General features: G+C 35.7%; 1 protein-coding gene across 1 annotated transcript in view; it reads left to right on the top strand.

Annotated features, from left to right (window-relative positions):
- LOC129756028 (heparan-sulfate 6-O-sulfotransferase 2) overlaps nucleotides 1–15,201 on the top strand; it is a 104,114-nt gene that overhangs the window by 12,810 nt on the left and 76,103 nt on the right. Inside the window, exon 2 of the mRNA XM_055752781.1 lies at nucleotides 2,055–2,303. Within this exon, the coding sequence (XP_055608756.1) occupies nucleotides 2,055–2,303 (249 nt within the window). The remainder of the gene's footprint in view (nucleotides 1–2,054; nucleotides 2,304–15,201) is intronic.

The raw sequence follows: 15,201 nt of genomic DNA, 5'->3' as shown, positions 1-15,201 counted from the left end.
AAATTTTCTTTCCTTTGGGCGCCAGGCAGTTTGTTTTTCGTCTCCATGGTCGAGGCGTCGCGATCCAACGTCGCGAGAGAATAGTAACCATAGCATAGCATACTGATTAGTGGGAACATTTGGGCGCCTATTTCTCAACCAGGCATACTGTCAATGCACGTGGTAGCGCTATGAAGTCTAGATGTAATATTTTTCTGTATGATTCCCAGCACATTTGTACAGCACATATTAATGAATGCGGCCTAGATGTGACCCAGATTGATATTTTGCCGACCGAACATAAACCATATGAACGATCTTAAAAATAAAACTGTTAAACTCATTTCAAAGCCTTTACACTTAATTTCGCATCTATGAATAAGTTCAGAAAAAGCATTGTGTTTTCACTTGCTTCAATAATTGGAACAAATGTTAACTTGAAATATCTTTCTGTCAACATTTTTGCATATTTTACTTTCAACAAAAGTTTGTTGAGAAATGATTTAGTTATGCCACAAACGAAAATTGATTTGTTTTAAAGATTTAATTTTTTTTTCTTATGTTTATAGAAGCTCAACTATGTTCTAATCCGTTTGCACTTGCCCTGGTGTATCTGAATTGAAGTTTAGATTGAAATAAAAAAAAAGTGAAGCAAAAGAAATTTAGATAACTGTTAGTTTTCTCGGTGCAAAAATCATCATCATCATCATCAATTTAAGGTTTTGTGTGATGCTTACATGAAAAATTTTAGAAAATATTCATACCACCGTCGAAGCCTGTACAGATTTTGGATAATCTGCTTTTCATTCGAATGTAATAAACAGAAAGGTTAGTAAGTTTAAATATTGAAAAGTCTTAAAGACCCTCAGCAAAAAAAAAAAGAGAAAATTGCTGTAATTCAGCCGAATAACAAAATTTAAACATTTTATTTTCCCCTTCAAAAACCGTTCTTTTTCTTGATTCATTAATTTGCAGTTTATCAATATGAATATAATTTGCAGTGTTAAAAGTTGCCAGATTTCATACCATGACAAGTACTGTTTGGCGTCACTTCAAGTTGTCATGTGTCATGTCTTCAAATTTAATATATTGCGAAAAATTATAAACATGATTTAAACATGGGAAGGTATTTGGGAACGAGATATATTTTTATGATTGTTACAAACCTTTCTGCATTGCAGTGTGAAGAAGGGAGGGACAAAGGGAGTTCAATTTAAATTGCGATGTATAGCTTGAAAACTTATTAAACCAATAAGGGCATCCATACAAGTTTGTTGGCATAAATTGAGAACTTATAAAGCAAAAGGAAGAGAGAATGTTTGGGTTCGAAGAATTTGAGACCCTCCCTTATTTCTGGTTGGAGTCGGAAAGAAGGAGGCAAGTCATCATTCATATTACATTTGGCATTCAAATCATATCAGACAAAAAAAGCGAAAGCTACGTCATTTGAATTCCAAAAAACGATTTTATGGTAGTTCGTAAACACTTCTTGCATTGCAAGAGGGAATTAAACATACATATTGAAATAATAAGAAACACTATGAAGCTTATAAAAACAGAGTTAAAGTTTTAGATCTTTAATAACAAATTTAGAGATAAATTCTAAGAAAATACTATTAAAACATCTTCGAAATAACGTTGGAAACTTCAGGAGTTGCTCTCTTTTAAAAGCATATGCTTCTAATTTATTTTGAAATTTGGTTTGAAACGCTGTCTAGGAAATAAAACTGAATTTCAATTATTTTAACAAATTTATTTAAATTTTGGAAGGTGTAGTAAAGCACACCGGGTCAGCTAGTATTTAAAAAAAAATTGTATTCGAGTCCTAATTTATTTAAATTTAAAAAAAAACAAAACCTTGATTCAGTGATACATAGATACCACATAACTTTTAACATAATTGATTATCTGTGTTCCCTACCATTAACCATTGGTACATCGTACGACAATCGAATGCTTTTCATTTATACTCGCTCGGGTTTTTAAGACAAATATTGTTTTAAATGTTTCTCATCTGAGCCTTACTTCGTGACAAATTTGATATTTTTTCTTATAATCACCCTTTTTCCCCACAGGTCTGTGCTCTCTCCCGGCGCGAAGTCATCACCAACCAGGACCTGCTGAATGGTCCCTTCGAACATGACAATCTCGGCAAACCGGTTCAGCAAAATTTGCTGGCCAATCCGGGCCTCAGCTACGAGGAAGTGCTCAACGACGACTTCCAATTCGACATGAACGCACACGACGTGATGGTGTTCCTGCACATCCAGAAAACGGGCGGAACATCCTTCGGCAAGCACCTGGTACGGGATCTTGATTTGAAGGTAAGGCTTTTTTATTAATTAAAAAAAAATCTTTCCGAATTTTTTTATATTGGTCTTGGCGTTAAAAAAAAATATAACTAATGAAATTCCACCATAAGCGTTCTCGTGAAGGTCAGTCGATTGACCTGATTTGTTATGAAGTCACATTTTGTTCATTAATACAAGATGAAGTGGCGCGGATTGTGAAATGGGTTATTATTTCGAAAGCTATCGAATGCCTCGCAGGGCCAAAATTGGTTGATTCAATTAAACTATAGTGTAGCAGATGATAAAACCAATAAAACCAACAACACAAACGCGAACGTTCTTTGGATGATAAATTGTAGAGCAGTTTGTTTTTTATTGTTCTGGCTAATTTATCGAGAACAGCTTCCAAATTACTCGAGTAAATTAGTTTTTGCTGCATCATTCTTAGTCATGGCATTTTCATGTTTTAGAATGAAAAAAAATATATCGTCAATGTTCGATTTTTTAAAAAATAAAACATAGTTACGAACAAATTTTATGATTATTGACATTTTTAACAAAGTCAGATATACTTTTCTTGCTGTATTGCTGTTCCAATATGGAAAAAAACCCTACCTTCATTTTTTCAATCGTTAACACATTTCCATAAAGCTGCAAAGAATCGTTCTCAAATCCTATTAGGTTTTCAATAAAAATAAAATGACATTAAAAAAGAGATGAAATGTAACAGGTCCCCCATTGAGCCGGCCTAAAGTGCCTGTTGTTGATCATTTTCACAAACGTTTTAGCGCATTCCTCATGTCGAGTGACAGAACGCAATGGGACTTGGTGGGACGCACGTTCCGGAAGATGATATGATTTGACAAATAAAAATAGAAACGCATAGAACGAAGCTTTTTTTATCGAAGAAATTTGAAAACAGAAATGAATCAACAAAAATTAAAAAAAAATCACATTTACTAAATTTACATTTAATAAATATACTTGGATATTTGAAGTAGCACTAAAATTTTAAATTTGAAACCAAACAGAAGAAATCAAAATATGTATTTTTTCAGACTTAGGATATAACCTCGGACTCAGATTGCAGATGATTCAAATACAAAATTTATAAACATTATTGAATTTACACATCAAATTTAGTCTAGAGTTCAGGTGAAGAATTAAGACTCATCGTTGGAATGCATATATCAGATATTGAATTCGGACACTGAATTCAATTTCAAATTTGACATTTAAAATTCAGAATCTAGATTCCAAACGTATACTCAAAAACCATCTTTGCAAGTTACGACTAACTAAGTTTTTTTTTAAGTAAGGATCTTTGAAGTCTATTTCAAAAATTTACACAAGTTAAGTAAATCTACAATTTTGTGGTCGATATATGTTTTGACTTTTCATTCATAGAAAGATTTAAATTTTTTTAAAGCGTTTTAAAAGTTGATAAAACAAACAATATTTTTAATCTGATATAGACAAAAAAATTCAAATAAAATATTGTTTTGACCGGAATTTAGACCAAAAACCGCGAAAATTATCAAAAAGAAACCGAAATTCAGTTTTGGTTTCAAAAACATAGATTCCAACCAAAATCCAAAATTCAGAATTATAATTTAAAATTTCCAAGTCAGAATTCAATAGTTCAAAAACTGTGTAAGATGATTTCATAAGTTTTGAAATTGATAAACTACTCTGATCTCTCTTCAATTACTCTAAAATGAAACGAAAAACCTACAAATTTTACCGAAACCCAGAGTTTGAAGCTGCCTCGAAGCATGCAGAATTGAGAAATTCATAAAGTCTCTTAAAATATGTTCGAGTATCGCACATAAATACATCCATTGAAGAAAAACTTTAAATAATAAAAAAACTCAAGCCAATGAAAGTGCAATTTTGAATCCCAGAACTATTCGTTGCCAGTTTGGAAATGCAAAAAGATGCTTTTATTTATTATATTTCCAGTGATAGTGTTCTATTTAAGAGTTAAACACAAAACAATCATCTTTACGCACGGAACGCTCAATAGCTTAAAAATAATAAATTTGACATAGCTGAAAATTTGCTGAGCCACAGCCCGTGGCGTAGAGGATAGCCTTCAAGTCTTCTAAGCCATGAGCATGAGATCTAATCCCGGTCACAGTATAACATAGTACACTTTCTGTGAGTTGGTGGTTTTAGCATTTGGCTAGCATTTCCTCGAAAAATGTACGCTTAGAATTGAGAAAAAAGGAATCTCTTCGAGGAAACATCAAGTTTCATTGAGATCCTGTATGAGTTTGTGTTTAAATCTCCTATCAAACGCACTGTTTGAAAAACAAACCATCACGCTGTAACACTGTTTGGAATTTTAAGGAGCTTTTACTAAAAATATACGAATTTGTGTTTTGAGTGAAGTATTCAAAAAAAAAATCATTGAATTTGAATGTTAAATTTTTTTTTCTATAGCAGAAGGCAAGAATATTAACGTTTTTTTCCGTTTGCACAGGGTTTTGAGGTTTTAAGGGTTAACTTTTGAAGAATATAAGTAATATTTTAGAATATTTCTAAAATACTCAAATCGAAAGTTTCGAATCAATGATCAACTTATTCGAAGACCGCGAGTAGTTTAAACTTCTGAGAAAACTGAGACGTCCTTTAAGTTTATTTATCCCAGTCTGCCAAGTAGCGGAGTCCTTTGTAACAGATATGAGAATTTAAGGATATTTTAGATTTTTTTTTTAATAAAAATGTTAAAATGTCAATAAGTCAAAAAACTTCTCAGTTTTCAACAAAGTTGTTAATGGAACTTAAATCTTTGATACCGAAAGCTCATAAATGTTCTGCAATGATGTCAGAAATAGGAATTTTTTTCTATTGCTTTTTAAAATTGGAGCAATTTTTTTTTCAAGCATCGTTTCGTAGAAACTAGAGTAGCTAGGTAGGGGAGAGTGGGGATACTTGATCCCTTTTTCTTATTTTCACCACATATTTTTGGAAAAATTTAGCAACTCGCACTCTTTTACATTTTCTGACAGCGTGTAACTTCAAGTTTGTATGCTCCTAAAATTAAAACGATACTTGAACCCGTAGATAAACTAGAAGCATTTTCGTGAGAGTAAAAAAATTGCGATATTTTTTAAGTTAAGGGAGACTTGATCCTTTATTCAGAAAGCCCTAATCCATGGAAAAAAAAATCAAACAAAACCCCAAGATAGAATGTTAGTTGACTATTTTGGTCATGTTTGTTCTCATTTGACAATCTATAATTGTCAGAAAAAAAAATTCTATAGCTTATTCTCAACCCTTATGTCATTGCATTCGTACGGGCGCAGTTTTTATAAACAAGAGAAAATCAATTATTTTGGCCCTTTTCTTCAGATAATCGATGGATGAATATTAGCTATTGGATAAATATTAGTATCTCGTAATCAGCAATGACCACGATCCATTGAGAAGAAGAATATACCGGGATCATTTGTACCCATATATTATGGATCAACTGTACCCAAAATCAACATTTTAGAAAACTTTTTCTGAAAAAAGTTGGGAGTTTTCCATCGCTTTGAAAATATTGTATTTTGAAGTTCATTTTGCACTCGAAAGATTGATGTATTGGAATAAATATTTTTGTTATAATATTTCCATGTTGAGAACATTTTAAAATGATGAAAAAAGATCTTCAAGTCACATTTTGTGAAATTTTTCAAACAAAGTTCAATAACCCAAAAACTTATTTTGTTAAAATTTTTTGAGCTTCAACCATTGATGTTTTGTTCCATTTGGCACATTTTTCTAGAACATTTGATCTTTGTACGACATTGCAGTTTGGAAATATAGCTAAGGAATCAAGTATCCCCAGGGATCAAGTATCCTCATTCTCCCCTAATGTCTAAATCCTCTTTCAAATTGAGGATAAAAAAGAAATTCGAAATCAGTTTTGGTTTTTTTTATAGAGGGTTGTCGGTTTATCAGTTATCAATAATTCATTTTACTCAAAACTCAAAATTTCAAAATCCAATGTCACCAGAGCTAGGACAGAATCTGACAAATGATTCAAATTCAGGACGGTAAAATAAATTTTTGAAACAAAGGCTTCACAGGTTTGCCAACATGTTAATACAATGTTTTTATTGTAATCTGCATTTTTTTTAAACTTAATTTATAGTTTCAGAAAATTTCACTGTTCCGGCAATCCTTGGCTTAGCACGTGTTTGCTGAAACTTATAAAATTTGTTTCCCTGATACAGGAGTTGTTTCTAAGCAAACATTAAAAAATATGTTATAACTTTATCAGTCACCGGAACAGTCATTTTCCATAATTTTACCCAAAGAAACTGACTCAAAATTTAAACACACTTATGTTGATCAATTAGTTGTAACTTTTTTCTCTGAAATCAAATTCACATTTGTCTGCATAACAAAGTCAACCCTCTGCTCAATGACTAATGCAAACGTCGAGAATTATTGACCTCTAACTATAAAATTTTCGAAAAAATAGATCTGTGTAAATGATGTACGATATCAGTTTTTTTAAAATGAAAAATATCTATAGTTTGCCATGTTTTAAAGTACTAAATCATGCTAAAAATATGTTTTAAAAAGTTCGAGATCATAATATATGGGGTCGCATGCAGTAGGGATTTAGAAATGTTTTCTTTAAAACTTTTCTGGCTACTAAAAAATACATTGTTGCTTTTAAATTTTTTTAAAAATTTTATCAATAGATATATCAAAATTTTATCTTCAACTCTAAATTTGTGGGTTCTGAAGTTCCAATTTTTTGATAGTATAGGTAATTTAATTCGATAATAAATTACAATTTTACTACGCTCTGAAAACCAAAAATTATTGTTTCTAGTTTTTAGATTTTTTTTGCATATTTTATAAACATTTATTTCGAAATTAAATTTCTAAGTCTAAAATAAAAAAAATACAATTAGTGAATCAGAATTGAATAAATGTTTAATTTGTTTTACTGTATCTCAAACTTTGTTATACTGTTTAATAAACCCCAAAACTGTTAAATCAAGACAATGTCACTTGTTGCCCATTTTTTTTAGTTTTTAAAGTCAGAATTCAAATTTTTGATAATGACTCCCAAGTTCTGCAATAAGAACTTTACAATTATTCAAAAACAATATTTGGGAACAGTTTCTAGTTACATAGTAACAGTTTCTAGAAACAGTTTCTAGTTCAAGTTGCAAAAAGATGATTTCTTTAGCACGAGTCGTAAATTTATCCAACAGGGCTTGCCGTGTTGGATAATAACGTCGAGTGCTGAAAAAATCGAGTTTTGCAACGAGTAACATACACGATTTCATTTAAATTCGGAAAATTAATTTGAAAACCGTAAATTGATCTACAAGAAGAGCATCTTTGCAAATAACCACATGTTTGCGACCATGCCAAATGGCTGAAATTTTCTGATCAAGTAGGTCGTGGACTTTACTTTTGCAGTCAAAAATACAGTAGGAATGGAAAATTATCGTTTTTTGATACTATTTTCAGTGCCAAACTAACTTGAGCAAAGTATCAGACAAGTTTGGCTCCTTAGAACCTCAAGGTATGAGCCGTGTCATATAAAGAAATTACAAAAAAAGTATCAGACATTAAAATTTAAATTCGAAATCTGTATCCAAATTGAAAAAAAAAGTTTTTGATTATAAATCAGTTATAAAATCCGAAGTTCGTCGTTCATTATTATATTTCAAATTTCACAATGCAGACATCGGAAATCAGAGTATAATTTAGTATAAGATAAGAATTTTTTTTTATAACTTCAACTTGAAAATTTTGAGCTATCACATGGCATTATACATATCAATTATAATTATATCAAATTCAGATCATAAGAAAAAACAAGTATCGATGAGATTTAGAAGGTTAAATGAGGTCAGGAACGTTATTTTTTTTTGTTAAAGAGACTTGGGGAAGGCTCACTCATTCGTCTCTGCAGGAAAACTAAAATTATTTTCTTATCCATTTTCATTTAATCCTTTATTTTCTGTAGAAATTCCGAATAATTACTGAAAATTTAAGTCTGTTCACACTTTCACGTTAAACTTTTATAAAAATGTCTTCTTTTATAGTAAAAAGAGCTGATACATATGCCTATTTATTTGTGTATTTTAGAACCTGGAAAATCATAAAATTTCAGTCGAAAAAACCAAGAAAATCGAGCAATTGAAAATGAAAACTGGCCAACCTAGTAGACGGTTTTTTTTTTATCGTGTGATGAATGTGAATGTGATGAAAACCTTAAATCATAATTGAGTTCGTTTGATTTGAGGGTTATGAAACAACCAAATCAATGAAAAATGTTGAAAATTTTGCTATATTCCGAAAATGGACGATTAAAGTCTGGAAAACCTTGAATATTAGACCGGGAAACCAGGAAAAGTTGTGGCCTTCCTGAAAATTCCAATACATTACAGGGAATAGTATGAATAAAAATTTGTATTGAAAGTTCGATTTTATACGAAAGCCTGATATATGAATTTCGCAAATTCAGAACGCTCAGAGGATTCTTCAAAACAGATTCAAATTTCAGCTGTTCATTTTAAACAATGCCTCCATTCATCGTGCAATTTTCCAAAAATCTGCTCCTCAGACCTGGCGCCATGCGCTTTCCGGCGAGGAAATATCGAAGTGGATGTTTGAAAAATGAACTATGTTGGCATTTTAATGGCAGCAACTTGAAGAACACCGAATAGCATCACATACCATCACGAAGAGAAGACGAGAACTCGGCGAGCATCAGCCGCTACGATAAATCATCAAATTCTATCTCTGTCGAGCTGGGTGGGGGAGGGAATCTTCGCGCCTTGTTCCCGATGAGGGGGCGCCAAATCGTGATGATGGAAGAAGGGATGGTCCTCTGTTGTCTTTCGTTTGATAAATATTGATCCGAACGTTTAGAAAGATTGTCACTGGGTTTGGCTTCTCCGGGCCCGATTGATGCCTTGCGTGGGTGGGAAGAAGTCCATTAATCAGTTTTGCCGCTTGGAATTATCGTGATATATTCGATGAAATCAATAATGAAGATCCGCTTGAGTGCGGTGCCGTTCTTGTTGGTAAATAGAGGGAAAAAAGTGAAGTTTAAAATGGGAAGAAAGGTTCTTGTGAAAGTTTGCCGCTCACTGACATCCTTATGATATAGTGATGAAAAAAAAAATGGTAATAACTGATCCTGACTGTGTTCAAGTACTTCCCTCTTAAAGTTCGCACCTAATTTAAACTTTTTGCATTGAATTTCAATTTTACAGCAAAATGTATATCTAATGCAAAAAAAACCGTTGAAAGAAATATCAATTCACGGATTGAGCCGAGATGAAAACCTACATGCATAATTTCAGTTCGGCATCTTCTTTGGTTCTACTTGGGATCTGTATAGAGCGAATGCATAAAAAGAAGATACATTTGCTTCAATGGTCGCTACTGAAGATGCTATCTTAAAATGGCATTTCTTTGGCTCGCCACAAAGAGGCATGCATGAAAATTCTAAAGCCACCGTTGAAAGGAGCAACTTAGGTTTCTCATTGCACAAATTTTACAAAAACTTTTACAGTATTAGGTAATATTTGGTGATAAATTAAGAAAAAATATAGAAAATAACCGTTAAATTTTGACACAGCTTAATTTTGACAAACCATAATGTTCGTGCAAGTTGCAAAAATCAAAAGGGTTCTGAATTTGTTGAACTATGTAATCACTTTTCTGTGAATTCGCTTATTGTTTCGCGGGTGTTTACAATAGTAAGTTGGTACTTGTACAAAATGTATCAATAAACAGTTAATTCATAACTGGAGGTTTGCCAAACAGTTTAAAAAAGTACCTTTTTCAAGATAACTAAAAAATGAATTGAGTAAATAATTTAATCTTTTGAAAATGAAGTGTTTCTATAATCAGCTCTAATTTTAACTTTGCAAAAGAATGAAAAAGAAAATCCCTATTGACTGAAAGAACCTCGTGAGTTATGTGTTACTAAGCATATTCCTGACTTTTACTCGCCAGTATCTAGACCGGTCAATTTTTATTTTAAAAACCTGGCAAAATCCTTATGTCAATTTTCATTTTTTTATACATACACCCCGCAAATTTTGGATATAAGTCAGAAAATTCAAGAGGAAGGTGAGAATAAATCGTTTGAAAATTGGTAAAGATTCAACTGCGATAATTTTTTTTCAGATTCCAATAATATTTTGAAGATATCCTTCAAAACCAAATCATTGCTCAACCCAAGCCCTACAAGTTTAACACTAAACATACCGACACTTTGTATATATGTACCTATTCATACCGCGAGCGGTCAAATGACGGCAAACACCGTTTTCGCTAAAACTCCCTTATTTCTCAACCGATTTCTACCAAATTTATAGTTTTGAAAAGCTTATAATTCGACTCAAATATGTTTCTCAGGCAATTTTCAGCTACAATCAATAACTTTAAAGTTATTTACAGTACAAGAAAAATGTTAATGAAAAAACATGCTTCAGGAAAAAGTTTGTAAATCAGTTATTAAGTGCTCGAAAAAAATTTCATTTAGTGCCTGAGAAAGCTGAAGTTAGAAGCTATATGTTGCACATATGGAAAATTTTTTTGAAAATTTTCTAAGATCATGGCCACAAAAAATGTAAAAAAGTTGTGAAAAATCCGTACTTTTCAATCAATCAACTGCCAAAGCTGTTCCTGTTACAGTAGAAAATTTTGAAAAAGTGAATTGAAAAGTAGACGTAATTTGTCACATTTTGGAATCTTTAGATTTTTAAAATACTAAATACATAATTTTTGACGACTTTTCAAAGGTAGTTGTTTTGCGAACACCCATCGACTCGGGAGGAACATTTTCGTTAAATAAACTTCAAACTCACTTCCAGGACGTAAAATTGATCAAATTCTGTAAATACAATTTCACTGGATGCACAAAAAAGTTGCCAAATAAAGTGCATTAAAAATTTTTCGCTCAGGAGAGTTGCAATAGGGATGCTGGTTTATGTTTTTTTTTGCATCGTACGTCACGAAAAAAGTACATTTGTCTAGTTTTAACCTCCAACTTGGAAAACTTCTAAACTTCTTGATTATCAAGATCGAGAGCTTTCCAAAAAGTAGCATTACTTAAAAAATGGTTCAGCCATTTATGAGACGCACCGGCGCAAAGTTACGTCGTCACGTCACGCTTTTCCTAAATTATACATTTCTGGAAACGTTAGAAAATACTGTATCCAAAACTGTACATTTCATGGAGGTGTTTTGATTTTTGGCGGAGTTTTACCACTTCTGCTAAAACCGGCTAAGTCTCCAGGAGACCCGTCGGCGTACCAGCCGATCTTTTTCCTAGACACAGCGGGTAAGGTTCTGGAGTAGGTGATTTAGAACCGACTATAGAGATACACTGAAAGTGAGGGCGGACTCTCGGAGAAACAGTTTGGTTTTCGTAGAGAACGCCATTCGCCCTGTTATTGAGATGGCGGACGAAGCCAGATTGGTCACACTGGACGTGAAGAATGCCTTCAACAGCGTCATGGACAACGATTGCGTCGTCGCTCATCCAAATGAGAGTATCGGCTTATCTGTTTAGGCTTGTGGAAAGTTATATCCACAATCGCCAACTACAGTATATGACCGGTGAGGGTTTACGGACACAAGAGGTTTCAGTGGGTGTGCCACAGGGGTCAAACATCGTACAACAAGCTCCTACAAATGAGCCTCCCATCGGGAGCTGAACTCAAGGATAGAACTTAAGGATGATTTTGCGCTCTTGACGAGAGGCTTCTCGATAGCGGAGGTACAGCTACTTGCCGCAGCACAGTAGCTATCCAGGCAGTGGAAAACTGGATGCACTCTAAGTGCCTATGTCTAGCCCACCACATAACCGAGATAGAGCTGTTCACCAACCTGTTCTCACCCCAAACAGGTAACGTTGAAGTTGGTGAGTGGTCAGTGAGAGCGGCAATGGCCACGGCCAAACTCACACGGATTATGTCGAAATCCTCGGCCATCCGCAGTAGCAAGAGGAGGAAAGCATGACCACGTCAATCTTGCGGTACAGAGCTGCGGCCTGGAAGCAGGACCTAGGAAGATAGTGTAACCTTCAGAGACTTAGCAACGTTCAGCGGTTGATGAACCTGCAGGTTATCAGTGGATACTTCTTCCGAAACTGCCTGCTTAGTGGCGGGCGTCATACCCATCTCGGTTTTACTAGAGGAGGATGTCTATTGGTACGAAAATAAAGACACGCGCAATGTACGAGATCTCGCCAATGTGGACTCGATGTCCAACTGGCAGCAGCTGTGGGACAGCTCAGTGAGAGAAAGGTGGACCCATCGTCCGATCCCGCACGTAGGGAGCTGAGTCGGAAGAAGACACTGTGAAGTGGACTTCCATATGACGCAATTCCTGACTGGTCATGGATGGATGCTTCATGAAGTACCACTACCGATTTGGACATGTGGCTTCGCCATATTTCCCAGATTGAGGTCTACAAAGATAAGGCATCATCTTCTGCCTAGTGGAGGTCATGGGTGCGCTGCGAACATGGGTAGAATATTCCACCGTCGGGGAGTATCCGAGTAGTGCCGCTTCCTACGAGGGAAACTGCGGGCACAGGACAATACCTTCCTCGTTGCGGACCTCGTAGAAAGGGGGTTGACCACTGTCGGGGGATATCCACGGGTAGAGAGTTTCTCGAGTCGATGCAGGTTGTCGTCACTGTCGGGAAACATCCGAGTCGTAGCGTTCAAAGTTCCGAATGTGTGCCGTGACAGGTGTGAATCCAGGACAAGCTGCTCTCAATCTGGTACGCGAAGGGCAGAAAAAGCCGCGGGCCATCAATCATAGGGTTGCCAGCCAGAGGGATGAAAAGAAGACCGGACAATGGTTGGAGTCCGGAGTAGACTGACTGCATCGATAGGGGACTGTCGAGGAGATTGCGTCCAGGTAGCGTGGCTCCCGACGCAGGGTGAGCCATTCGAGTCGGAATTCAATGACGTATTCATCGGGAATGATCCGAAAAGTTGCGTTAAGTCCCGCGCGTGTGCTGTGACAGACACGAGCCTAGGATAAGCTGTTCTCGATCGGCACACGACGGACATAAAGGTGAAAAACCTCGAATCCTGGAGATAAGAGGTCGGGCTTCGAGTCGTTTGAAGAGAGGTCAGTCTTCGAGTCTTTAGGAGGAGAGGCTTGTGTGGTCAACCCCGAGTCTTTGCGATAAGAGGTCGGGTCTCGAGTCGCAAGAGGAGAGGTCAGGTGTTTAGGAGAGGTCAGGTATCGAGCCGCTAGAGGAGGGAACGGGCGTTGAATCGGGCCGAGGAGAGGTTTGTGTACGTCAACCTCGAGTCGATGCGAGGAGGGGTCGGAACACGACTCGTAAGAGGAGAGATCAGGCCTTGAGTCGCCAAGAGGAGAGTTTTATGTGGGAATCTCGAGTCATTGCGAGGAGATGTTGGTTCTCAAGTCGTTAGAGGAGAGTCTACGAGACTTCGAGCCGTAAAGATGAGAAGAATTGCTGAATGTGGTCTCGTCTATGAGTATTCCCTTGGAGCGCGTTAGCACGAATAGATCTCCCACTATTGAAGCATAGTGTGTTAAACAGTTTGAGGTGGGAGCTAGGTCTGCGGCTCCAGGTAGAGTTTAGGGAGTAGCAAACTGAGGAGACGCTGTGGCTTGCCGTGCCTTGGAATACAATCCGTAAACCGGGATTACCAACTAGTAAAAAAAAACACACACAGAGACAAGCGCGTTAACATTTTAAAAAAACAAGCGTTTTGTTAGGAATTCTTTCGCTTCATGTACTGTCAGTAAAAGCTGATATAAATAGTACAAAACATGAAAAGTTACCCTAAAACATATTTTAAAAGGTTTTTGTGACTTAATACAGTTAAAAATATGATTTTTCGTCCATCAAATTGCCTATTTTCCATGCGGTTGCTGCACAATAGAAGCGTGAAGTGACGACGGAACAAAAACCTTGTTTTAAATATTCCCTGCGTGGTAACGTCATGTTTTCAGTTTTTTTAAATAACTTTTTGATTCTCTAAACTAAAACAGTGTAAGACAAGTTTGTGAGAAAATTCATTTGCTACTAGTCTCTAAAATATAGTTTTTTTTTCTTTCGCGCCCGTCTCATCGTTACGTCACGCTTGTTTTTTTAGTAACTTCGGAATCGCAAGTCAGATAAATTTATAGTTTGGCGTGGTTTCTTGGCTTAAAAAATTAAAAAAAATGACAATTGTTGAAACAAAAAACCTGTCAAAAAGTAGTCACGTCTCGCTGGAATTGGTCTTGAGAGAGCTTTTAAACGCGAATAAAAGACTCGGGACGGTTTGACTAATGCTACCTCAGTTGACGGTACTTCAATCCAAATGCAGTTCCCAATTCAGAGACTGATTCGGAAAACGTTGCTGCTGCGGTCGACCCCCGTCTAAAGGAGTTTTGTACTCGACAGAGCAGTTAGTTAGGTACAAATAGCAAAGTGCGAAAAGATGGGCGGGGAATGCAATCGACATTCAAATCACGTCTCAATACTCAAAATATTTAAAGTTGATGATGGCGCGGTCGTTCTCGCATCCGAAGGTTTCTTCATGATCACTTCTGATATGGTTCGGAGGAGCTGTGCCGGATTTGTCGGCACATACAGACACAGACACACATACAAACATACAGAAACTAACCACAAACCCGGCACACGCTTGCACCACAATAATGCCATCGAAGACGACGACCGACGACGGCGAGGTATAGATGGATGTTTTATGTAGGGAATATTGCATCGATGCAGGCCAACTTGGAAAGGGTGTGGAATCATTAAAATATGCATGAGCTGCGAGAAGGAAGCTGCCGGACGATTTTGCTGCTTGCTGCAGTTTTGTCGTGATGTCTTGACGATAATGCCGAAAGAAATTGTAGGCCAAGATAGGACAAATCTTTCGGGTGATAGTCTCTCTTTCTTTAG

Source organism: Uranotaenia lowii, chromosome 3 (genome assembly GCF_029784155.1).
Source record: "Uranotaenia lowii strain MFRU-FL chromosome 3, ASM2978415v1, whole genome shotgun sequence".
NCBI lineage: Eukaryota > Metazoa > Arthropoda > Insecta > Diptera > Culicidae > Uranotaenia > Uranotaenia lowii.
The sequence above is the reverse complement of the archived record's forward strand: the minus strand, read 5'-3'. Positions and strand labels throughout refer to the sequence as shown.